This window comes from Salminus brasiliensis, chromosome 18 (genome assembly GCF_030463535.1).
Source record: "Salminus brasiliensis chromosome 18, fSalBra1.hap2, whole genome shotgun sequence".
Taxonomy (NCBI): domain Eukaryota; kingdom Metazoa; phylum Chordata; class Actinopteri; order Characiformes; family Bryconidae; genus Salminus; species Salminus brasiliensis.
The window spans coordinates 26896112-26921757 of record NC_132895.1 but is presented as its reverse complement, the minus strand read 5'-3'; the positions used below and the strand labels follow the sequence as shown (position 1 = coordinate 26921757).

At 41.2% G+C, this 25646-nt stretch overlaps 1 protein-coding gene across 2 annotated transcripts in view; it reads left to right on the top strand.

Annotated features, from left to right (window-relative positions):
• The first annotated feature begins 1064 nt into the window (after nucleotides 1–1064).
• jakmip2 (janus kinase and microtubule interacting protein 2) overlaps nucleotides 1065–25646 on the top strand; it is a 33531-nt gene continuing 8949 nt past the window's right edge. For both annotated transcript variants that reach the window (XM_072662815.1, XM_072662816.1), the window contains exons 1-19: nucleotides 1065–1180; nucleotides 12296–12534; nucleotides 12880–13377; nucleotides 14434–14643; nucleotides 14870–14968; nucleotides 15208–15354; nucleotides 15522–15662; nucleotides 15813–15866; nucleotides 15962–16084; nucleotides 17393–17521; nucleotides 17850–17933; nucleotides 18373–18435; nucleotides 18737–18835; nucleotides 19886–19984; nucleotides 20209–20262; nucleotides 20383–20448; nucleotides 20896–20964; nucleotides 21605–21682; nucleotides 21766–21969. In XM_072662815.1, the coding sequence (XP_072518916.1) occupies nucleotides 12406–12534; nucleotides 12880–13377; nucleotides 14434–14643; nucleotides 14870–14968; nucleotides 15208–15354; nucleotides 15522–15662; nucleotides 15813–15866; nucleotides 15962–16084; nucleotides 17393–17521; nucleotides 17850–17933; nucleotides 18373–18435; nucleotides 18737–18835; nucleotides 19886–19984; nucleotides 20209–20262; nucleotides 20383–20448; nucleotides 20896–20964; nucleotides 21605–21682; nucleotides 21766–21969 (2346 nt within the window). In that variant the 5' untranslated portion in view covers nucleotides 1065–1180; nucleotides 12296–12405. The remainder of the gene's footprint in view (nucleotides 1181–12295; nucleotides 12535–12879; nucleotides 13378–14433; nucleotides 14644–14869; nucleotides 14969–15207; nucleotides 15355–15521; nucleotides 15663–15812; nucleotides 15867–15961; nucleotides 16085–17392; nucleotides 17522–17849; nucleotides 17934–18372; nucleotides 18436–18736; nucleotides 18836–19885; nucleotides 19985–20208; nucleotides 20263–20382; nucleotides 20449–20895; nucleotides 20965–21604; nucleotides 21683–21765; nucleotides 21970–25646) is intronic.

Sequence of the window (25646 nt, the reverse complement as noted above, 5' to 3'; positions counted from 1 at the left end):
CTCATCAGAAAGATTGTCTTTAACGGCTAAATTAATGCAGAATAGACAGAATCCCAAAATACTGTGTATGTATGTTTTAAAAAACATAAAAAGCGTTACCCATTTAATGTTTGTACTTTAATTGTGTATAATTTTAAAAATGAAAGTCTTACAATAATAGTGAAATCTTGTCTGGTTCCACACTTTGTGGGGAAGTTTAGGCTCTGCTGAGGTATAGGTCATATCATACTAACAAGCTAATTTGCTGATCTACAGTGCCACAATTCAGATTACAAGCATATTGCAAACTGTTGATTACAAGCGCCACCAAACTCAGTCAAAGCCAGTTCAGTTCAATGGCTGCATTGTAGCAACCAAAAAGGCTACAAGTCAACATGTTTTGGATAATTATTTACCTACAGGGTCTGAAGACTGCATCAAGACCAATAGGCTATATGCACGCCTATCCTCCGGGTCCTCGTATATTGGCAGATCTTCTGGTTGTTCTGGTTTGTATATGCCTCAAGTAGATAACACGATGGCAGTAAGGCGCTAACAAACGTCATACGGCAGTTCCAGAACAGGTCCGGAAACGTCTTTAAAATTAATTGACAACGTTAAACACAAAAATACAAATCTATGCAAAGGCCGACCTGTACGTTCAGTGAGAAACCGAGCCAAGCGGCAAGAACGGCAGTGTAAATGGCAAAACCTCAATGCCCTCACTGCGTTTCCTCTGCTTAAACGAAGAATAACTTTCGCATACAGTTAAATCTACAGCATTAAGTGCCATAAGGATCTGACATATTACGTTTGTTCGTATTAATATGGGCATATATGCGCATTCTAAGCGCAGGGAGGGCGGGGCACGTAGCGTCATTCCAGTCCGTCGCTGCAGCGATATGGGTGTTTTACCTTTCCACCCGTTTTCCGCATTTTGTGCTCGGATTGGCTAGTAGTGAAACCACGACAGCGAGACTGTTTATGAATAGGAACTACAGGCCAATCATAGCGCATGAGTAAGGTCACCACTAACAAATCCCAACACTAGAGGCGGGATGTGTGACAATATGGGTGGGAAGCAAAATACCCATCGCTGCATTGTACGGCTGCTGATGCTGATGGGGAGAAAAAATGTTAAGTCTATGGATACGGATTTGAGGTTCTCGGGCCTCGATTCGTCGTCAAGACTTCATTTTTGGTAAGCGTCGCTTAATGTTTTTGCCTTATATCTAATGATACGTACTACCATATGGTAAAATGTACACTCTGTTTTGCGTGATGTGGGGCTTTGAAAACTGACCGGAAAAGATTTTTAGCCATTATCAGAACATGGCTTCGTTGAAGCTTGTAGGCTAACCGGGGTCATTTACGCTAACGGATTACACAGTAGCTTTATAAAATGTGTTGCTAGCAAAGTCTCTTAAAACCGGTAGATGCAGCTGAATATTGTGTATATTTTATATAAAGCGTATGTCGCCTAGCATCCGAGCCATTTACAATATGTCGCTGATGGCCGCTTATAGTCTTTAACCGTTAATGACAAGGCCGCATTAGCGTACGGATTGAACTACGCTTTTAATGCAGTTTTTAGTGATACGGACGCACAAGTCGCGGAAAGAAGATGATCATTCAGAATCTTGACCAGACTGTTAAATCGATCTTTGTCTAAAATGCATGTGTGTGCCTTGTTGTATGGGCCACTTTCAGCCCTTACTACTTACTTGCATGCCTCTTGTGATGATGACATAGAGACAGCAGAACCCAATTATTAGTATCATTACTTTAGAGTATTAATATTGCTGTCTGTAACAGCTTTGAAAAGGCAGCATCTCAGCAATATTTATATCATCACTGTCAGAACGGACCCACTAATTAAACAAGACACAGCTTAGTAGAGCAATAAAGAAAAATCTTATCAATTTATTTACAACGCAACATAGGATAGTCAGAGATTATGTTATTGATTATGTAATCAGTTTTAGTGTTTGGATGAATAGAGTGAATTGAGCTTCATAGATGATTTGTCTTTTTGCTCCAAACAGCTCCCTAGCTAGCATGCTCTAATTTATTCTCAGAAATAAATTTACCTGAAGTCACTGTAGCCAGAAATATAAAGGCTAGTATACATTGCAGCCTTAGATAACAGAATATCATATGATATTAGAACTCATTGGAAGCAAATATAATTTCAAGTGACAGCCTTTCTTAAGAACTTGCTTTATATGATAGCTTACATTAGCTAGCTAACAGGCATTTAAAACTGAACATTTAAGCAATAGCTTTAGGTTTACTAAATAGCTATTATATTTTTTGTGCTAAAATGTAGTAAAAGAACATAGTTCCTGTTTCGATTGTACCTATCGCAATGGCCATTTCTGAAAGCATGGTGTCTGTGGCTTTAATTGTGCCCTAAAATAGAAAACATGCATTTACATGGGCACATAATAAGAGTTGGGTACATGAAAGTCACATACTGTGACCCTAAAACTTTTGCAAGATTGTGCATTAACAATACAGGGCTGTATAACTGGCCAATTTTCAAATTCCCAAACTTCCTAAATCTGAAGCAAATTTTTGAAGCAAATTTCTTCTGATTTAAAACCTTCTATCTATCTTCTATCTAAATGTATTTTAATACTTAATATATGCCACAGAATAAGCATTTATGTAAATATGCTATATTCAGCATATATTTAAAAATGTAGATAATGCAGTTTAATCATAGTTAAATGCTCTAAAAATGGTGACCTGCTGCCCACTCAGAACTGCAAGGGTGTGCAAGATTGCAAAATGATGAGTGACATCAAAAGGTGGTAGCGTGAACAACCTCCAGCAGGGAAGTTTGACTGCAATTCTGAAATGAAGCACTAGAGGCGTACGTAAGGAGCAGAAACTGCAGGTCTGGCAGTGAGAGGTCTGTGATGTTGGACTGTGATGTTGAACTGCTCTGCAGTTAGATACAGATGCAGTTAGATGTTTTAATGAAGTGGTGACACTGGATAGAACTGATATAAAATAAAGAACACAAAAAGTTTGCCATGCACAGCATGAGTTGAGATTCCTTAAAACGTATTGTGTTGTAGTCTCTTTATGCCTGTAGGTTCAACACATTTTAAGGCGGATATAAAATTCCAATAAGAAGCCAGAGAATAACTTCAGCCTTGTTGGTGCAGTCATGTTTGTTAAATTCTAAATTTAAAAGATGAAATGTTAAGTGTTAATGTAAAGGTCATGTGAAGAGATGGTGCAATTTTCACCTGGAGGAAATTTTTAGGTAGATAGAATTTCAGACAGAGCTTACATTTACTTGGTTTGTTCTTTTGTATTACCCACTGAGATGGGGTGATGAATACATGGTCTTTTATGACCAGAGAAAGGAAACTTTTCTTTTCCCACCGTTTTAGACAAAGGGACTGGCGTCTTCATTTGGTCAAACATACAAAACAAAAATACATTATCACGTATCTAGTACAGTGATGTGAATACTTTAATAGAATATAGTAACTTTCTAGGAAAGTTCTGAGATTCTTCTTTGTAAGAGGTTTCCCTTGGCTCCACGAAGGCATTCTTGGGCATAAAATATGGTGGTTACTTAGGGGTGTTAAAAGGTTACCAATGGTCAAGAAACAGATGGCTTTCCTATCAGAGCAACAATTTTTGTAGCAAGGGTAATCATCAGTTAGGGTGCTCTGGAGTGACTATTCCTCTTCCCTCCAATGAGCGGGTTTTTAGTTTTCCCTTTTTATGACTGTTTTATTGATGAGCTAAGGACCAGTGTCCTCCGAAGAAGCTGACACAGACACCTCAAGGGGGTTGGGATGGTCCTCTGGTTTAACTCCAAACGTGTTTTATGCATGCATGCAGGTACTTTCCTACACGTGGTAATATTTTGAGAATGTATGATGTTAAAAAAAATAAAATAAAGGAAAACACACAACCCATGAACCCAAACCCAAAAGGCATGAGGTAAACCGACCTGGAGAAAAGGCTCGTCCCTGAGTAGTGAGAGCAGCATGATCCCGAAGAGAGAGGTGGCCTCTCAGACAACCTTGAGCTTACTTCAACCGTAAACCGTGACCTCCAACGCACTTGGTTGGAGTAGTACATTAATTATGTTCAATTCTCGGCTTTGAGTGGCTAGTGCTAGCCCCTTAAATACCCCAGCCTCAGGTGAAATGAATTAACCAAACCAATGAACTTGAATCCGACACAGTGAAGCCAACCGTAAACCTGAGTGTCAAAAGTGTCCTCATGAGAGCCTGTGGGCCAGCAATACGCTAGAATTTAGTTTTACGCTAGGAATTTTAAATTCTTATATATTCGCAAGCACTATTGCTTTAAATGACGCTGGCGGAAGGTGTGAAAATAGATTGTAGGCTGTGTGTAAGATAGCAATGAGCATCATGACGCCTCTTTAGCAGGGTGTATGACCCTTTAGAATGGATGTCCATCCACTGAATGTGGGATGCAGTCACAACAGACCTCAACAGTGACTAAATTTGCGACAGACTAAGTCTGTGAGATGGGGATAAAGAAGGGAACAATAATTAGGGAAAACACAAATAAACATTTCACATTTGGCGCCTCATAGATTATGCAACTTCATGCGTTTCTAGGTTAATACAGAATTAGTGGTAGTGGCCTGTGTGCCCATACTTATGTCCAGATGTAGCCCCATATCCCGGTAGACTGTGGAGCTAGTCTGACCCATATCTCATCATCTCCCATCAGTTGTGTTGTGACTTTTTAAAAAAAGAAAGTACAGATTAAGCATGAATGCAGAGATGTTTTTGCTTGTACCGTTTTTGAGAAATTAAACATTATAAAATGTTTTACCTGTTTTGTAACGCACCCTATCACAGGTCAATCTTATTTATAAGTGCTGCATTTGTGACCAAATTGCACCAAAGTGTAGTTATAGTTATTGAGTTATGGGCTAAACATCACCAAGCCCCCCATCAAGCTCCAAGTCACACCATTAGTTAGTGCTGCATTTGTGCTGGTTTGTGCCTTTGAGTGAATTTTTGTGAGAAGACTTTAACGAAAAAAGTCTTCTCAGAAGCATAACCCATAAAACCCATTTTAAAAATCAGCAAGGCACATCGTTTTAAACATACAAATATTACAGTGCTTTAATGCCTAATGTCCAGTTGCCCAGTTGTTTAAAAGTGTTGTTTAGTCTATAACTTAAGAAATAAAATGGCACAAATGTTTCTTTTAACTGCACAAAAGCAGCACAAATGAATGAGACCACTTTGATCGCTTACATTCATGTAATACATATAGACACTGAATACAATGTGAAATCAAGTGTAGTGTGACTGAGCAGAGGTCACAGGTCCAGTAAGTAAGCGCAGGGTGCAGAGTGTTTGAATGGGGTGGAGGTGATAAGATCAGTGAGATACCTGGTAGACTGTGGACTGGTAAAATAGCCTAATTGCTTGGGGGTAGAAGCTGTCTCGGAACCGGCTGGTTATGGTCTACTTGAGTGTTTTTTCTTTATTACAGGTGATATTGTTCTTAGTAGAAAATACCAACCTCACATTGGCACTGACATTAGATGTCAACACATAGCCAAGACTCCCAGCACTTTTCAGTTCCTCAGCGTGGCACAATGCGCTATGCAGCATTTTAACAGTTTTTCAAGCCCTGTAAAGATTGCATCTTTTAGCTTGAATATACCCAGTTCACAGTGAGTGAAAGATGTCATATGTATAAGTGAATTTAAATAAATAGTTTAAGTTTGCAACTTGTCACATTCACCTCACGCAGGGTGTGGTAGTAGGCCGAAGGCAGAGGTGGCAAAATCCTAGAAGAAGCACTGTCATGTAAGGTTTATTAAGTCTGCAATAGAGATGCAGATTTCTTTCACTGTCCTTGATATTTTTTTGGAAATATGATTAGGATTGAATGTTTTGCTTGACAGGGCATTATATTAAAAATAACAAGAAAATCCCCATTTGTAGTTTGCGATATTTATAGTTATGCAATATTTAGTTATTAACAAAGTTAAATTTCACACAAGTTTAGACGTACAGTCATGGCCAAACATATTCACACACATGCACTTTTCATAAAATGCAGAAATAAGAAAAAGTCAAATATTATATTGTTCCATACAAAACTACAGAAATGGACTGGGTTGACTCCTTTGTAAAATTCTAGGAAATAACTCAATTTCAATCATGTGATGCTTACACTTACCTGTGTCCATGAACCCCTGAATCTGCATTATTTACCAAAATTACCAAAATCCATTAATTACCAAAAGCTAATCTAAACAGATGAGTTTTAAGCCTAGACTTGAAGATTGAGACCGTGTATTAAGTCCTGAGCATTATCTGGAAGGTTATTCCAGAGTTGGGGGGCTTTATAAGAAAAGGTTCTTCCCCTTGCTGAGGCTTTCTGAATTTTGGGAACTACTAAGAAGCCAGAACCCTGTAATCTAAGTAATTGTAATGGTTCATATTCACTAATAAGATCTTGCTGGTACTCAGGAGAGAGGCCATGTTAGGGCTTTGTAGGTCAATAGATGATTTTTATAGTCAGTACGGAATTTATACTTGCATATCTTGCTTTTGTATAATTTGAAGATAAATCTTTTACCTTTACTAACTCGTAGCGTTCACTAAGGTATGATTTGAACCACGAGAGGGCTGTACCTGTTTTCTAAGAGAATAGTGTGATCTACTATGCTAAAGGCTGCCCTGAGATTGAGTAAAGCTAATAAGGATACATAGCCTTGATCAGAGGCAAGAAGGAGATTGTTTGTTATTTTCACTAGGGCTGTCTCAGGGCTGTGATGGGGTCTGAATTCAGATTGGAATTTTTCATACATGGCATTTTTACCGAGGTATGAGCTTGAGTTGTTGGGCCACAGCTTTTTCTAATATCTTGGATATAAATGTTAAGTTCGAAATAGGTCTATAATTAGACAGTATGCCAGGATCAAGATTCGGTTTCTTGATCAAAGGTTTTATGACTGCCCATTTAAAGGTTTTGGGTACATGCCCTAAGCTAAAGGACGAATTTACTATTGTTAAAAGAGCTCTGATTATAATTGGGAGTACTTCTTTAAGTATTTTTGAGGAAATTGGGTTGAGTGTACAGGTTGTACAATTTGCAGAGAAAACCATTTTCCCAAGTTTTTCTTATTCTCGATCAGCAAGGCCAAATACACTGAGCATGGTTTAACGAGTGCCCTTTTATACTCAATAAGGCTGTCCTTCCAGGCAGAGTAGAACACCTCTAGTTTGGTCGTCCGCCATTTCTGCCATTACTTCTGTTTGTTTTAAGGTACGAGTTTGAGCACTGTACCACGGTGCAAGCTTTTTTTGCCTTGTCATTTTACGTTTAAGTGGTGCTACCTTGTCTAAGGTGGATTGAAGGGTATTTTCTTGACTGTTAATTTATCTAGCTCCGTTTAGTCTGAAGGTCTAGAAGGCTTTCAGTAAATTGTAGCGTGGTCATTGGGGTTATTGAGCACATTAGACAGTGGCGGGGAGACAACTAAACATTTTGCTGTAGCAAACATAAGATGTAGATGTAGAGTAGGGCCCTGAAGGCCTAGAATTATATAATTAGTGTGAATGCCTTTTTATTTGTGACCGGATTGGTTATGTTAATAGACAGAATCTCAAAAGAGGCGAAAGTGTCACAGTGTTTCTGAATAATATCTTGTGTATTCTGGTAAATTATGCATTATTAAAAAAACATCAACAATCAAAATTTCTGATCATTCTTATAATTTCATTTACAATAACTGCTTTTGTGTGATCCAATTTTAATTAGACCAAACTTTAAGTCTGAGGTGGTGCTGTTACAGTTTGCGTATGAATTGTTGTTTCGATACACACTGCACACTACAAAGTGCACAAGCCACAACACCACACACACACTACACGTTGCAATGCACACTTCTAACCACAAAAACAAACACAAACACACACCATACCAACTACCTAGGATACCATAGCAGCTGCCTAGCAACACCATAGCAACTCCCCGAGATACCATAGCAACCATATAGGATACCTTTTCCAAATTTAAACATAAAAATATAAAATACAGTTTTACTACTGCTGTTACTTTACAGTAACAATTCCCTAAGTCTTGTTGCAGAGCTGCAGTGAAACATAGATTAAGAGTCTGTCTGTCACATGAACGGAGCATGTGGATAAAACTGGTGCTCTCTGGTGTGGTGAGTTATATTTGTCTGATGCATGGAAGTCTCACATGAACATGAGCTGTAAAAAGCAGAAATCCTCAAGCAAGTCATCCTCAGTATGATGGACTTTACTATGTAATTACTATTAACTTTGATCATGTAACATAAGAAAAGAAGAAGAAAACGGAGCAGGCAATGCTCCAGAGAACCGCTACATACAGATAGTGTATAGTGTTAACTGTCAATACAGTTTATTTTTCAAATAAACAAGTTTAGGTTAAAATCTATTCATTTTGTTGGCTTTATTTTTGTTATGGTATTGAAATTGAAAATTTTCCAACTGTCACATTTCTGGTATTGTGACATCTCTAGATCAAGGTCTGAGTAGCCCCTTTATTGAATACACCCATCATCAGCATCATCAGAGCATGCAGAGAAAGTCCAGACGGTTTGCTAGCCATCACTGACAGCTGAGAAGAGATTAGCTTTAGAACAGCTGTGCTTAAACCAGTGGCACACGTGCAGTACTTCTTATCAATCCTTCTCCTCCTGCAAACTTCCAGATTAGTTTCTTAATCACTATTACATCACCCTGATTATTAACAGGTTATGTAAAGAGATGCAGATGAAGTTTGTAAGTCCAAATGCTTAATTGTTAATGCTTAATTGTTTTTATATTCATTAATAATATTTATTATACAGTAAAAAAGAATGTTTAAAATACTAATTAATAAAATTTCATTTTCTTTTTACTTTTTTATTTACATGGTTTACATTTAGTTACATGATTGAGAAATAAAATTATATAATTGTGAGTCTTTGTTTGCTTTGTCTCAAAGTTGTTTGTCAACAAGGCATGTGTGGTTTCTGAACTGTAGTCAGCAGCCTTACTTGCTTTTTTTCAAAGTTGTTTTCTTTTTCAATGAGGCTTGCATGGTCTCAGTACTGTAGTTATCAACTTGGAGAAGGGGCTGTTGTGCCCCTCCACTACACATCATGAGTGTGGATGATTGCTGCACACAGGCTGCCATACTGTTTGTCACTTTCAGTAGGCCATGGATAGCCTGCAAACTGCAGTAAACTGCATTGTGTAAGCTGCAGTGTAATGCATTACACTGAAAAGGCATTGGAATTGGAATGCATGGGGTAGGTAGGAAACCATTTAAAGATAATTTCCCATGTGTAATGATTCAGTCCACCCAAAGGGGGTTTTGAACATGGGTCTACAAAATACTGGGCTCAACAGATAACACCACTACCTGCCACTGAGTTACAACACCATGTGGGAGGCTGGGGTTCGATTCCCAGTCTGGGTGACTATGCTGCGCTACACCAATAAGAGTCCTTGGGCAAGATTCCTAACACTACATTGGCCCACCTGTGTAATATGAGTAACCTTGTAAGTCGCTCTGGATAAGAGCGTCAGCTAAATGCCATAAATGTAAATGTAAATGACTCTGTCGTTCGGACACCTAGAGGAAGTTCGTTTCACCACTTTGGTGCCAGGACAGAAAAAAGCCTGGATGCTTGTCTTCCTTAGATTTTGAGGGATGGCGGGTCAAGCCGAGCTGTACTTGAAGCCCGAAGGGCTTTTGGTGCGGATCAGCCTTTCACCATTGCCATCAAGTACGGAGGGGCTGGTCCATTCTTGGCTTTGTAGGACAGTGCCAAGGTTCTGAATCTGATATGGGCAGCAGCTACAGGAAGCCAGTAAAGAGAACGCAGCAGTGGAGTGACATGTCTGAATTTAGAAACGCTGAAGCGAGACATGCTGAGATGCGGGTAGAAACCTGTGTGTCAGACGGTGGGAAAGAAAGGATGAGTTGAGAGTCATTAGCGTAACAGTGGTAAGAGAATCCATGGGAGGATATTACTTTGCCAAGAGAGCTAGTGTAGAGTGAGAAAATAAGAGGACCAAGAACCGAGCTATGTGGAACGCCAGTGGAGAGACTTCAAGGAGTGGACGTGTCCCCCTGCCATGTTACCTGGTATGAGCGTCCCTGCAGGTACGATGCAAACCATCGCCATGCAGAGCCTGGAATTCCAAGGCCGGCAAGGATAGACAGGAGGATCTTGTGGTCCACTGTGTCAAAAGCTGCAGAGAGGTCGAAGAGAATCAGAACCGATTATAGTTTGGCAGCTTTAGCTGCATGGAGTTTCTCTGTAACTGCAATGAGATCAGTTTCAGTGCTTCCTTCAGACTGTAGAGTCTGCTTCCTTCTGCTTCCTTCAGACCATCTTAAAGGGTTCTATATAATGGGGTGCCAAAGGTAGATCTCTGGCCAGGAACCAAACTTGCTGCACAGGTCAGAAAGAAGACACTGGCCTACATGAAAATTCTGAAAAATGTGAAAAAATGTCTGGACTAATGTAATCCCTTCTGCTGGTCCACAGCCTGCATTTGTGTGTCCTCTGTCAAGGCCCTGTAGCAGTGCCTAATAAACCTCCCTGCGGACCAGGAGAAGGGGTTACATTAGGCCAGACACTGGAGGGTGAATTTCAGGTCCAGAGCTATTAGACAGGGTGAAAACTATCTAACCTTGACTCCTGGCAGCCAGTCCCAGAACAGACTGATGAATTGGGGGGCACCTCTCTGACACCACATCCCTAGGAAACTTGTGATCCTAGCCCATATTTTGGAGTATTAGCATGGCTGTATTACTTACCGATGTTGGCTTTGGCAATGCGATTATTTTTTAAACACCTTAGAGAAATGGTTGACCATGACTATGACAAAGTCTAGGAAGATGTGGGACCAAGAATGAGAGCGAGCAGGCAGTGTCTGCAACATATCTGCCATGCTGGTCCTTATTATGGGCGCAAACCAGACATGCGTTCATAAGTAAGTACTATAACGGCCCGACTAAGAGTTAAAAGCCGTCTTCCATTCATTTCCCTAACCCAGATAATATTGTAGACACTGTGCAAACGCTGCGCAGATGCTGTCCCCACAAGATTGTGGCATTTAAACACATTGTAGAGTCTCAAGGAGAAACGAATGAGCATGTTATTGGCCCCCTATGCCTGTGCTGGACCTATCTTAGGACAAGTAGGTGCCCTGACTGCCTCAGAGTTTTACTTGCTTTCTGCAGCTAGACTGCAGAACTCGGTTCCGTAGTCAGCTAATGACAATTTCAGCTAACGTATGCAGAGGAGCTAGTCTCCTAAGATGCATATTCCAGGCTCTTTCAAACAGGATTGACCCAAGAAAGAGCACACCCCATGAAAAGAGATAGAGAGTGTAGGCCACCTTGGCCTTTTCAGAGGGTAACTGGGAGGGCTCTGCTTAAAGGCAAGTGAGCTATGAAGGAGAAAGCCATGACATCCCCCTAGATCCCCCATATAGCTTTCAGGGGGTCGCAGATGTATAGCAGATGCAGCCACCACTTCATGACCTGAAGCTTGCAAAGAGGCAAGACTGGTCTGCAGAGCCACAGTAAGACCTTGCAGCAGGTCTTGCTTATTCTTTCCAACGGATAACCTTTACCTGCTCCAAGTCAGAATCCATAATTGGCTGTGTTTTTCTGTAGTGGTTCAGCCCACCCTGAGGGGGTTTTGAACCTAGGTGTCCTTGTATGTGAAGCAGGGACTAAGCTGGGTGAGCCACCACACACTTATGGAACACTGGGCTTAAATGCAGAGCAGTTAGATATCAGAACAAGTTAACCTCAAAAATTCAAAAGCTGTAAAAACCACGATCACTGACTAGTGATCATACAACTTATATACATACAACCTGATCAGGTTATATGTATATAAGTTGTATGATCACTAGTCAGTGATTGTGGAAAGGCTGAGTGTAACTGAAGACACCTTCCGGTGGTGTTTTGGGCTTAATTAAGCGACAAACGATGACAAAATGAGTGATTAGAATATGAGTGAAGGGAATGAGCTGGGTCCTATGCATAACCCTAAGTAGTAGGTGCAGAATTTGTCCTCTTTTTCTATAGTATTTAACAATAAATAAACAAATGAAAGAAAAGAGGCAGGGCAAAGAAAACGAATTATGAAGTCTATAAGCTTCAGAATTCTTTAACAACGCAAACTCAACAAGAGTCTTTGGTAGTTGAAACCAGAAGTGGAGAGAAACTTTGTTTACTCCATGATGTTTGCATTGTAATTGCTCTTATTATTTTTCTCCCACAGGTGTTTTGTCTGCAAGAACAATGAGAAAAAGAAGGAATTGGAAAAGTAATTTTAGTATGTTTAAACAATGGAGAAGTGAGAGCATTTGAGGACCTACAGCATTTGATCCAATGGCGAAGAAAGGGCGCCCCAAGGGCGAAAAGCCGGAAGCCCTCATCTCTGCCTTACAGGCAGCCAATGAAGATCTCAGGTCCAAACTAACCGACATTCAAATTGAGCTGCACCAAGAAAAATGCAAGGTTGGTTTGCAGTTTCTAACAAAACACGTTCTTGCTTTCATGAACTCTGTTCAGTTTCTTTTTTGCCCAACCAGGTATTACAAAGTCAAAAATACAAGCATTATAGAAGCTGTCAACATGCAGAATTTACTGGAGCACAGAGTAATTTCTAATCAAAACAGACATCTCATGCAGTAAAAGAAATGTTTACTCACAAAGAGAATAACTGACTTCAGCCAAAACTATATCATAGGCAGTCAACATTTGTTGATTTGATTTGACCAAAATGAGTCTGGTGAACATTTAAGATGTCAGTTAACATTCATCTTTAATGTACCCTATTCATTAGCGCCCCTTTCTTTTCAGGTGACCAAGCTGGAAAGAGACAAGGTGCAGGAAGCTAAGCGCATACGTGAGCAGGAGCAGCACAGGCACACAGCAGCATTGACTGAGCAGCGGGCACGATGGCATGAAGAGAAGCTAAAAGAGCTAGCTGCTCTGCGGGAGTCACTGACAAGACAGCATGAGCAGGAGATTGCACGCACAGCTAAGATCAAGGATGGTGAGATCCAGCGACTGCGCACCGCACTCAGTGCTTTGCGCGATGGCAGTGGGGAAAAGGTGCGAACAGCCCTAACGCTGGAGGCCCGTGAGGAAGCGCGCCGCTTCTTCGACCAAGAACGTGTCAAGCTGCTGCAGGAAATAGCTGAGCTGAAGACATCCAAGCGACAGACAGATGAGGCACTCAGTACAATGATCCAGGCTGACAAGATGAAGGCTGGAGACCTACGGTCTGAACACCAAGCCCACCAGGAGCAAATCAGCAAAATCAAGTGGGACTGCGAACGGGACATTCGAAGACTGGTGAGTTTTTAATGCCAGTGCTAGTAGTGTCTGTTTATTTATCAAGCCCAAATTGCTAGGATTGTACATTACACATTTCTGCCTACCAGAAGACAAATTTGCACATCATGGTGAAGAGAAATCCTGTCATATGTCAGTATGTAAACTATAACTTTTACAGAGCTTTATGACTCCAGCATTTGTGTGGTGATATTCTCCAGTAGGTAGGTGTACTGTAAAACACAATTGTAGCCTAGCTTTTTAAATTAGCATCCTTGCTACTTATACTTAGGTCAAACGGGTGACATTAATACAGGTAACGAGTGGAAGACAGAAGAGCTTCTTTAAGAAGAAGTTACAGGTCTATGAAGGCCAGAAATCTTGCTTGTTTGTGGGTAACCAAAAATCCTACAAGGTGATTTCCTGGATTTTTTCTCAATTTGTCTCCCATAGTTGAAGTGTATCTATGATGAAAATTACAGACCTCTCTCACCTTTCTAAGTAGGAAAACTTGCACAATCAGTGGCTGACTAAATACTTTTTTGCCCCACTGTATGTGTTGATTTTGTTAGCTAGTTGTTTTGATATCACATGGCAAAATAAATAAATAAAGAGCAGCTGATTGGTGATATGTTTATTAATTTAATAGAGTTCGTATATTTGCTAAGGATATTTTTGTATTCTGCATGAAAGCCTATATTAACTAATATAGGAGCATCTGCTCTGTGTATGTTACTCGGCACGTCAAATGGCGCATATGCCACTTCGGGTAAAATGGGCTTCATCCTATAGAACAGTGTTTCTTAGCCCTGCTACTTGGGACCCACAGCACTGCATAGTGTCAAGTATTTCTCAACTCAACAAACCTGATCCAGCAATTGATTCTTTGTACCTCATAAACATTGTTCCTTTTACAGCGTGCTCCATGAACCAATTCTGTTATTGTTCATTCTTTACACCTTACCTTTACTTCTTTTAAGGAGTACTGAAGTATGTCCTTAAGAATAGTTGAATGAATACTCTTAACATGCAGTGGTGTACTGGATAATTCAATTTGACATGTGCACAATATTCCAGGTGGATGAAATTAAAGCGAAAGACAGAACTATTTTCTCCCTGGAGAAAGAGCTGGAAACTACTACAGGGTTCCTGCAGAAGCTGCAGCTTCAGAAGGATGCACTAGACGAACAGCTGTTTCTTGTGAAGGAGGCTGAATGTAACCTAGGCAGTCCTAAAAGGGAGATCCCAGGACGAGCTGGTGATGGAGCAGAGCACTGTGGTAGCCCGGTAAGAAAACAGTACCTAAAAGGCAAGACACATATCACACAGACAGATTTTCACATATTGCATACATACTAAGATATACTACTACTGTTTTCTTATTTGTGACATACAGATTTCCTTTTCATGAGATGTGGTTTGGAATTAAATTATTTTTTATTTGTCATGGAAACAATAATAGATGTGCAGTGAAGGAGATTACACTGAGAGATTTTATGTTTTATCTGTATAGGATATGAGGAGGAACCAGAGACGCATTGCTGAACTGAACTCCAGCATCCGCAAGCTAGAGGACCGTAACACACTGCTGGTTGATGAAAGAAATGAATTGGTGTGTAAAATTCTTAACATGGAATTTAAGAAATGTAAAAGTGCAAAACCAAGAGATGTGTTATATGTGTTATATGTTATAATATGTTATATGTTATAATAATAATATAATTATTTTTTTTATAATGAATTATGATTATTTTTGATGTTATAAACCTAATAAGTTACTACTCTCATGATGATCTCTTCATCTTCAGATTTTGTACTCTCTTTCTGTTTCCTGCTCTCTTTACTTTTCAGCTAAAGCGTGTGCGAGAAGCGGAGAAACAGTGTAAGCCGATGCTGGAAAAGAACAAGCTGTTAAATAAGAAGAACGATGAGCTTACTCAGTCTCTCCAGCGCATGGAGGAGAAGCTCAAGAGCCTGACCAAGGAGAATTTGGAGATGGTTTGTGTAATCTACTCTAACTCACAGCTTTCTTTCATATTTGTACACACTTTTATCACTTAAATCTACCTACCTACACAGTACAAATGTGAATGTTTGGGAGCCTTAGACAGAAACCATCACAGTTATTCATTTGCTTTAATCTCCTTCTTTCTTTTTCTGTTCAGAAAGAGAAAATTAGTTCTCATCCACCGCTAAAGAAGCTGAAGTCCTTGAATGACTTGGACCAGGCACATGATGACCAAGAGATAGAATTTCTTAAACTACAGGTGCTAGAACAGCAGAGCATGATTGACGAGCTGACAAGAGTGAGTTGGAAATTGCTCTGGGCTATTAATTACAGACATTTGTATAATCACAAGCACCTTGTTTTGCCATAATTTCTTCGCATTGTGCTTAGAATGTTATTTTATTCTTTGGTGGTGTGTAATTAATATTACTGATTTTCTATGTTTTAGGATAGAGAAAAATTATTGAGGAAGAAACGACATAAACGAAGCAGACCTATCAAGGTATGGTGGCATCAAGTTCTTATTTTCCATCAGTTCCATTATGATTCTAGGCTATATCATATCCATGTTTTCTAAACTGTTCACTTACTATACAGAGGCATATTGTTGTGGACACATTTTTTGGTTATGATGAGGAGTCAATGGACTCTGAAACATCTTCAGTAGCCTCTTTGCGTATGGATAGAACGCCAGCAACACCAGATGAAGACCTAGATGAGGTAAGTTTTACACAACATGTGCAAGAAAATAATTGAGGGTGAGGGTGGCAAACAGATCTGGACATTGTATCCAGTTTCTGTGTGTTTTCCTTACCATTTCATCCTGCCTTATGTTGAATTTGAAATATGACCAAATTCAACATTTAGTTTACTCACAGGGTGACTAAGTAAACACTGCACAGTTTAAATAACTTATTTAATAAATGTTACAAATGCTGAGCTATTCTGAATAAGGAGAGAGAAGGCATAAAAGTCTGATAGAAAGCCTACTTCTAAATGTTTAGATGATAATGACTCAAGCGACTGGTGACTAATGATTGAGCTGTTGAAAGGATGTGTTTTTTATCTGTAGCCCACTCGCTGAGCTAGCCTTTGCTTAACTAGCCCAGCTATAGCTCCACCGAGTACCAGACAGCCACAGTGACAGGGAGCACACATGCCCGCATGGCACACATGGCTGCCCGCCCTGGGAGCAGGAAGGGTTAAAGGCCTTGCCCAATAGAGGCAGCTTGCCAAGCCAGGGTATCGAATCCACAATCCTAATGCCATCACTGCCCTGACCGGTTGTGCTGTGGATAGCAGGCTGTCTAAGCATAAGATAAGCTAGCAGGCTGAACAGCACAGACCATGTTTCAGCTAACTCAGGCTGAAATAACAAACATTAATGAGGATAAAGCCTCAAACCTGAGAGCACAAAGTCATGTGAATGGTCTTATGAGTGTTTCTGAATGGTTTAATGCACATTGGGTAAACTGGTTTATTCGGGTTTCCTTGGTCTGTCTTTTACTCGATCTTAGCATCGATAAACTTGCAACTACGGTGGGCTTGTTTTTTTCCACCGGTGATGATATTACCAGTGATCATCATCATCAGTGAGCACCCACAGCTACCACCCTGTGACTCTCTTTAATGCACAAGGTGGGATAAGCTGATTTGACCATGTACGAATTACAAAACAGAAATTTGATACATCAGATACGCTGAAATTTTGAGATGCAGAACATTTTTAAATTTCACAGTATGTGATATTACCACGTCCATGCCTAGTCCAGATTTGAAAAACTGCTCTCCACATTGGGCTCTTACTTTTTTTTTTTTCTTTTCACCTTGCATCATTGATTTTACTTAAAATGTGTAATTATGTGATTTTTCACACTTTGTCTAGTTTCCCTTGCTTTTTATTGTAGTACTTACTTTCCCACTATACTCTCATTGTCTCATCCTCAACTTAACAATTTCATTCTGACTTTGTTTGCCACCCCCCTCCTCTTTGGTGGGCTCATTTGTTCTCCCTTGTTAAATCTGCAGGGACTGGCCGCAGAGGAATCAGAGCTACGTTTCAGGCAGCTGACACGGGAGTACCAGGCTTTACAGAGAGCTTACGCCTTACTGCAGGAGCAGAAGGGGGGTATGCTGGATGCTGAGATGGAGGCCAAGGTAACCTCTGAACTGGCTCAGGACACAGCTTGCAAATAATGTCTGAAAAGCGAATTGATTTATGTGCTTTAAAGTTAAGACTTCTTTCCTCGCTATAGGGAGTATTTGTGGTTTTATAGATATGTTATTGACAACAATGCCAACTTGATACAGGTGGCTGACAGATGTTGTGACATTCGGATTTCTTTTGTATAATGATGCATATCTACTCTGATGTTTTCTAATATTGCATTTCTTTGACAACCAATATACATCTTTTCCTAATGATTGTGGTCAAATGTATTTAAAAAATGTAAATATTGTTGTTGTTTATGTTGTATTTTTATAGGCTCATGAGCAGCTCCAAGCTGATGCACAGAGGTATAAAGCCAAAATTGAAGATCTAGAGAAAGAGCTTACACTCAAAGGGCAAGTGAGTAGTCTGTATTTAGAGTCTATTATTTTTCAACTCTCTACTTCAAAATGTTCAGTGACTAAGCCGCTACATCATTGAAGAGGCCTAAACAGCAGTTGAACAGCAGTTGAATTAATAAGCAATCATCCCGCAGAATAATTTCTAGACTTGAATGATTGGGAGGTGGCATTGATTTTCCAGCAGTTTATTTATATATATGACAAGCATTACAAATAAGTCAAGTGGAACAATTTATTGCAGTAGACATGTACTGTACATAATTTTAGAAAGGCATGGTTGCAACCACATACCTAATTGTACATGTTGGGACGTGCTTTGCCTGTTCTGGTGCAAACAGTGCCACGTTGTGCCAATCTGTAGTTAGATTTTTTTATGATGGAAATCAAGTTTTTAAGGCCCTGATGAAAAGCTTATTATCCTTTTATCTCCCTTAAAGGACTCAAAATGGGTAGAGGAAAAGCAGTTGTTCCTCAGACGAAATCAGGAGCTCCTGGAAAAGGTTTGTGCTTGGGTTTTCTTCCTTACTAAATGTTCAGTTCAAGATCAGTATTCATAAATGGATTCCAGCGAGTGTAGTTAAGATTAGCATTACATTGCATGACTGAACTTTGAGTGTATTTTTCAAAGAGTAATGTGTCAGGAACAAAGCATATTTTAAGTTAACCAATAGTAAGTGAACCTCAATGTGACAATTTGTAAAGACCAAAATGTATATAGACATAAACGTGAGTGGGTGTAATTCAGCTCTTGGCTCAATGTTCTTTGCCAGCTAATGATGATCATTAATGTATCTTTCACAGATAGAGAAGATTGATGGCGAGAATGCACGCCTGCAGCAAGAACTACAGGACTCTAAAGACCAGAATGAACTTCTTGAGTTTCGCATACTTGAACTGGAGGTTGGGACCTTTCACTCTATATCTCTGCCTCAGATCATAAAAGAGAGAGTGGGGAACAATATAGTTTTACAGAATGTTTCCATAGCGTGTCATCTATGCAACAATATACCCCATAACAGAAACCTGTTTTTTTTGTAAAACATTTAAATATGTCCTAAATATGGCAAATATATGTAATTGGACAATAAACACAATTGCACAAATACACACTGGCAATTTACCAGTTCCTCCCATGTCTGGCTATGCAGGGAATCTACATCACCTCAGGCTTTAAGCACAGCCAAAATACTAATTGGATCTTCTTCATACCTGAGCAAAGACCATTTACCATGCCATGTAAAAGACTGGCTTCACATAGTGGTTGAACACAGCATTTTTTTTGTATTATTAAATTAACAATACAATTTTTCCTAGTAAAAATTTGGTATTATTAAAATTACTTCATGTTTTCTGGTCAAACGTGATACAGTAGCTAAAACCAGAATTAAGCAGAAGAATTGTTATTTAACTGAAATAATGACTCAAGTAATATAGTAAAAGTAACCTGGCAAAAACAACCTGAGTAGGAATAAAGAAGTATCAGGTAAAACAATAATTGAGTTCTAAAGCTGGGTTAATAAGCAATTATTATTATTATTATTATTATTAATATTACAAAATGTTTCAATAATATTGTATCATGAATGGATGATTCAAATTCAAATTTATTAATATAGTGCTATAGGACAGGACAACGTTTTTAATGCAATGTACATCAAATTATAGGTCTAAATCAGTCATGAAGATTTTTAGCGGCTGAACTAGGAATCTGATGATCTGAATCTAAGAAGAAAATAAAATAAAGAAAGTTTTTGTGGCTGTAAGACCAAAAAGAAAACCTCTTTTTTATTGCTCAGAAACACACACACACACACACACACACACATATATATATATATATATATATATATATATATATATAGTACAAATATATTTTACTGAAGTACATAAAACTACCCATGCTACCCTCTTCAGCTGTTCGAAGTGACTGACAGTTATGTGATTTGGTAGGAGCGAGAGAGGAGGTCCCCGCCATTTACTCTTACAATCCACCCTTTTTCTGAGGGAGTGAGTGCTCTCCAGATCTACTGTATAAAGGAGGGAGTGAAGGTAAAAAGAAACCCTTTTACTATAATACATGTTTGTAATACATAGCCTGTAGTATATTTTATTTTTGGTAGGCGTTCCATCATTTTGTTTACAGGGTTTCTAGTTTGGTAGTCTTTGGCAATGCATTCATAGTCAAACTCAGTCAGTCAGTCTCCAAACAGCAGCTTATGTGGTACTTGGTTAATTGATCATGTCCTTAAGTATTTCTGTTATATCATCCACAGGATGTGTGTATACCCGATCTCATCAAACTGTTAGATATCCTAGGAGATAATGGGGTGAGGCTTTCTGCTTTAATTTTTATTTATTTATTTGCTTGCGCACATTTATAATATTGTCTGAATATTAACAGTAGTTATATATACATTTATATTACATTCCCACATGGCTTCCCAAAGAATTTAAGGAATGAAGAACAAGTGGCCATTATTCAAGCAAGCACTGTTCTATCGCTAGCTGAGAAGGTAAAAATTTCAACTGTCATTGTTTTCATTGTTTTTACAACATTAGCTTTCTTTAGCTAACAATCTCCTTTTTAAAGCAACTATAAGCTGTAAGCACAACAGTAAGCAAGATAAAGTTTCTTGTCTCAAAAAATTGGATCATATCTTTGTAGCATAATTTGAACCATTGTTTGCTTCAACATTTCAAGCAGAAAGAATGGTTAGCCATAGTCCAGTCAGAAGTCTGGCTTAACTACATTTATTAAGAGCGGTTAGTCTCTATGTGGGCACCGCAGTTTGATTCCTTACTCCTTATACCTATATAACCTACATAGAATTTATAGTACTGACCTAAAATAAATAACTAAATAATAAGCTGAGGTCCAGGGGTTAATGTCAAAATAAAATGCACATGTAAGTAATCAGCCAGTCAGCATTTTTTGTGCTCTTGTCTTTGTTGCCTCCTAGTGGATTCAGCAGATTGAGGGCACAGAAGCAGCGCTTCATCAGAAGATGATGGACTTAGAGCTGGAGATGGTACTATAACCTTATCAATCAGTTGTTTTTATTTTTATACCAGATAATATCTTTTAGAATGTATAAAAATGTCTTTCTATGTGAAGTACACACAGTTTTTGAATTTAGAACACACTTAGCCATTGTACAGAAGAATTTGACCTTCATTTAACCTATACTTGGCAGTGAACATTCACACATACAAATAGATGCATTGAGCACACACCCAGCCTCAGCTGTAAGGACTGTTCTTTTACTTCCCTCACCTCCAAAATGCACTGGTCCAAGGGATCAAACCAGTACCCTTCCAATCCCGAGTCCACTATTCTACCCTTCAGGCCATAGCTGCCCTTACCATCAGAGGTGTTTCCTGGCCAGGAATCAAACCTGGGCCGCAGAAGTGATTCTGCTGAATCCTGGCCATAAGACCACCAGGGACAGAGTTAATATATCTGTATCTTTAAAGCGTTTTGGTTTGCTTACGTTTGCAATGTTTATTGTTAATTGCCGTAGTATTGTGTTTACTGTTGGACTCATTGCCATTCATTAAAGATTAGAGAATGTTGTAATGCTGGCCTAATGTCTGTAATTTCAATTAAATATTTTGTTGTGCATCAAAGTTGTGGTTGAATGTCTGCCTAGATATTTATGTTGTCTGTAGGAGATGTTCTGCAAGCAAAAAGGGTATTTGGAGGAGGAGCTTGACTACAGGAAGCAGGCCTTGGATCAAGCTTACATTGTAGGTTTTTACACTGCATCTAAACAGTTAAAAACTACGAAACATACAGGTACAGGATTGTTTCATATCATGTCTCCAAACAGCAAATCCAAGAGCTAGAGGCAACCCTCTACAATGCACTTCAACAAGATAAGGTAATAAAGTATGGCGAACCGCTGAGTGAGCTACAGAGGGATGAGTTGCGTATGGCTGTGGAGAAGCTAAGACGACAGATGTTAAGGAAGAGCCGCGAATATGACTGCCAGGTGCTGCAGGAGAGGATGGAACTCCTTCATCAGGCCCAACAGGTACTTGACAATTTTTAGGCCTGTAATAATAATGTAATAATTATACCACAGTATTTGCATTTCTCATGTTTCAGTGATTTCACTCTGATTGACATTACCAATCATGAGACATTTGTCCCTACACATCGAATGAAAGGCATGTTGTTGTGTTATTTTTTTTTTAATATATATCCTTGATATTCATAATAATAAGTGATATTACAATACTGTGTACAGCACCCTCTGTGGTTTGCTTAACACTATAATGGCTGCGCTTGTCTGCCCTACTTATACATAGAAGCGCAGAGCTCCTGTCATCAACTAGACGCGTGTTGGTTTTACCTACTTATAATGTGGTTCCGTTCAAAAGACGCACAAATTTGTTTTTGGTCCTCAGTAGGGACTGACAGGGAGCGCTTCCTGTGAGGCGGCACTACTTCCCCGCCCACAGACTCTTTGAAAGTAGAGCAGATACACTCAGTACAAATGCTGTTTCTATTGATTACACAGCATTGGACAACTGCCTCAGCTGAGCCAACAGAATTCATGTGTAGATTTCAGAAATAAGTAAATAAAAAAGCTGTCTTGGTGGCTTATTTGATTAAATCCCCAGTCCACAAGCATGAGTGCTGCAGTTGATGTCTACAACTACCTTTCTGAGCTAACAGTGTTTCAATAAAGCAATCCATTGGGGTGCTGGAGAACTAGCTGATTTCCTTCACTTGCTACCCTAGCAGCCAGTTTCTTCAGTGCCCCATGCAGTAGTACTGAGAGACAAAGACTCAGTGCAGCCTCACTTATTAAATTAGTGCTAAATTGAGTTGAGCTTAGCTATGTTTTTGCACATTTTATTATTTTTTTTATTTTGTTACTTTTGGTATGCAATTAACTAAGTAGCTAGAACTGAATTAAAAAGCCAGCACTTTTTGTTTCCACATGGTGTATTTTTGTTTCTGAAGCCAAAGTTGAGTTTAGAGATGTGTGAAACTGTGGCATTTATTTCACTGCTCTAAAATTTGAATTTTAAAAAACAATTAAAAGCTGTTTGGTCAAGCTTAGCAAGATTATGCTCCCCTACTTGCATGTGTTTGTCATGCTGGCTAGGCGAGACAAGGGAACACTGTGTCTTGTAGCGCCGCAGGAAGGTCTGGATGTGCTGATGGGTCTTGGTCCAGACGGCTTCGCTGCGGCGCATCCATGCATCTACTGCTGGTACCTGGGTCTCCGCAGCAGTCCAAGGGGCCAACGGGGGTTGGTAGCCTAATATGCACTGATAGGGGGTGAGGCCAGTGGTCGCGCACCTCAGCGAGTTCTGGGCCCATCTCGGCCCAAACCAGATACCGCGACCAGTCGCTGGGGTAGTCGTGACAGTAGATTCGCAGAAACTTCCCCAGCTCCTGGTTAGTGCGCTCGCACTGGCCATTGGTCTGAGGGTGGTATCCTGAGGAAAGACTTACACTCACCCCCAGGTGCTCGCAAAACGCACCCCACACCCGGGATGTGAACTTGTCTGGGGGGCACACTGTGGGAACGACGGTGCGGGAAAGTGCCTCGGCTATCTCCGTATCTAGGTCCCATTGAATCGCCGTGACTGAAACCGAAGGTGGTAACAAGGGTACCGGGTCGACCTCCCCCCCCTCCGCCGCTTGGTGGATGCGGGAGAGGGCATCCGCCTTAGTGTTACGGGAGCCCGGCCTGTATGTGATGTGGAACTGGAACCTGGCGAAAAACAGGGACCACCTGGCTTGTCTGGGGTTCAGACACTTAGCTTGCCGGAGATACTCGAGGTTCTTATGGTCGGTAAGGACTAGGAATGGGTGGGCAGCTCCCTCCAACCAATGACGCCACTCGGACAGCGCCATCCTAACCGCCAGGAGCTCCCGATCCCCTACCCCGTAGTTCCTCTCTGCTCCTGTGAGCTTCTTGGAATAGAACGCAATGGGGTGTAAGCGGTCGCTTACCTCCTGTCTCTGTGACAGGACGGCCCCCACCCCTGTACCGGAGGCATCCACCTCCACCACGAACGGCCTACGGGGATCGGGGTGTCGCAACAACGGGGCCGACGTGAAAGCACGCTTGAGTGCTTGGGCTCCCTTAAGCAATGACGTGATGGGCGCTGCCAAACTACTGAAGTCTCTAATGAACCTCCTGTAGAAGTTTGCAAACCCTAGAAAACTTTGTACTTCCTTAACCGAGCCTGGTGTCGGCCAGTCCCTGACTGCCTGAACCTTTGCCTGATCCATAAGAACCCCCCGTTCGCTGATGATGTAACCCAGAAAAGGTATCTCCGGCACGTGGAACACACACTTTTCTAGTTTCACAAACAGCAGGTGGGACCTGAGTCTCGCCAGGACCAGGCGGACGTGGCGCACATGGGTGACCAGGTCAGGGGAGTACACCAGTATGTCGTCCAGAAAGACCACCACGAATCGTCCGAGGTAGTCCTTCAGGACGTCATTGATGAATGACTGGAAGACGGAGGGGGCGTTGGCTAGGCCATACGGCATGACCCGATACTGGTAATGCCCCCTGGTGGTCATAAACGCCGTCTTCCACTCATCCCCCTCCCTGATCCGCACGAGATTATACGCGCTGCGCAAATCCAGCTTGCTAAACACTCGGGACCCCCGCAACTGTTCGAGGGCAGACGGGACCAATGGCATGGGATAGGGGAAGCGCCTGGTAATAGCGTTAAGTGCCCGGTAGTCTATACACGGCCTCAACCCCCCCCCTTTCTTCTGAATGAAGAAAAACCCTGACGCTACGGGAGACTTAGACGGCGTGATGTACCCCTGTGCTAAGGCTTCGTCTATATAATCCTCCATCGCCCGTTCCTCCTCCCTAGTGAGGGGGTAAACTCGTGCTTTAGGTAAGACCGCTCCCTCTACTAGGTCGATGGCGCAATCGTACGGGCGGTGGGGGGGAAGCTTAGCAGCACCGGACTTGGAGAAGACATCAGCAAGGTCCTCATACTCGGACGGCAAGACGACTAGGGTTTCGGGTTCAGGGCTCTCCACCGAGGTGGATCCGACGCTAAGGGGGGCGAGACTGAGGCAGTGTGTGCGGCAATACGAGGACCAAGATACTATCTCCCTGTCTGGCCAGGAGATGTGAGGGTTGTGTTTACCAAGCCATGGCAGACCTAGTATCAGAGCATGCTCGGAGGCCGGGAGTACCAGCAGTGAGGCCTCCTCCTGGTGCAGGAAACTGGTGCAGGTGGCTAGGTGGACCCCAGTGGTCACGTGGGTAATGGGGCGAGGACCCATGGGCTGCCTGTCCAGGGCGGTGATGCGGAGAGGTCTCTGGAGTTCCTCCACCGGGATTCCCAGACGCTCCGCGATGTCGGCCCTCAGGAAGCTCCCCTCCGCGCCGCAGTCGATCAACGCTGCAACACACACACACTGAGACCGGTAGGTCACTAATATCGGCAACGTGATCGACCTAGACACTAGCCCCGGAACGGGCAGACTCACCGCATTAGCGCGAGGAGTCCCCTCCCCGCGCCCATCGGTGTTAGGGCGAGAAGCCATCAGGATCCTCCTCCGGCAGTCTCTGCGACGATGCCCCGCTTCCCCGCAGTAGAAGCACAGCCCCTCTCTGGTCCTACGACTGCGTTCCTCCGGTGCCAAGCGGCCGAGACCCACCTCCATGGGCTCACTCTCCGGTGTACTTGGTGAGGCGGGGGCCGCCATACCCGC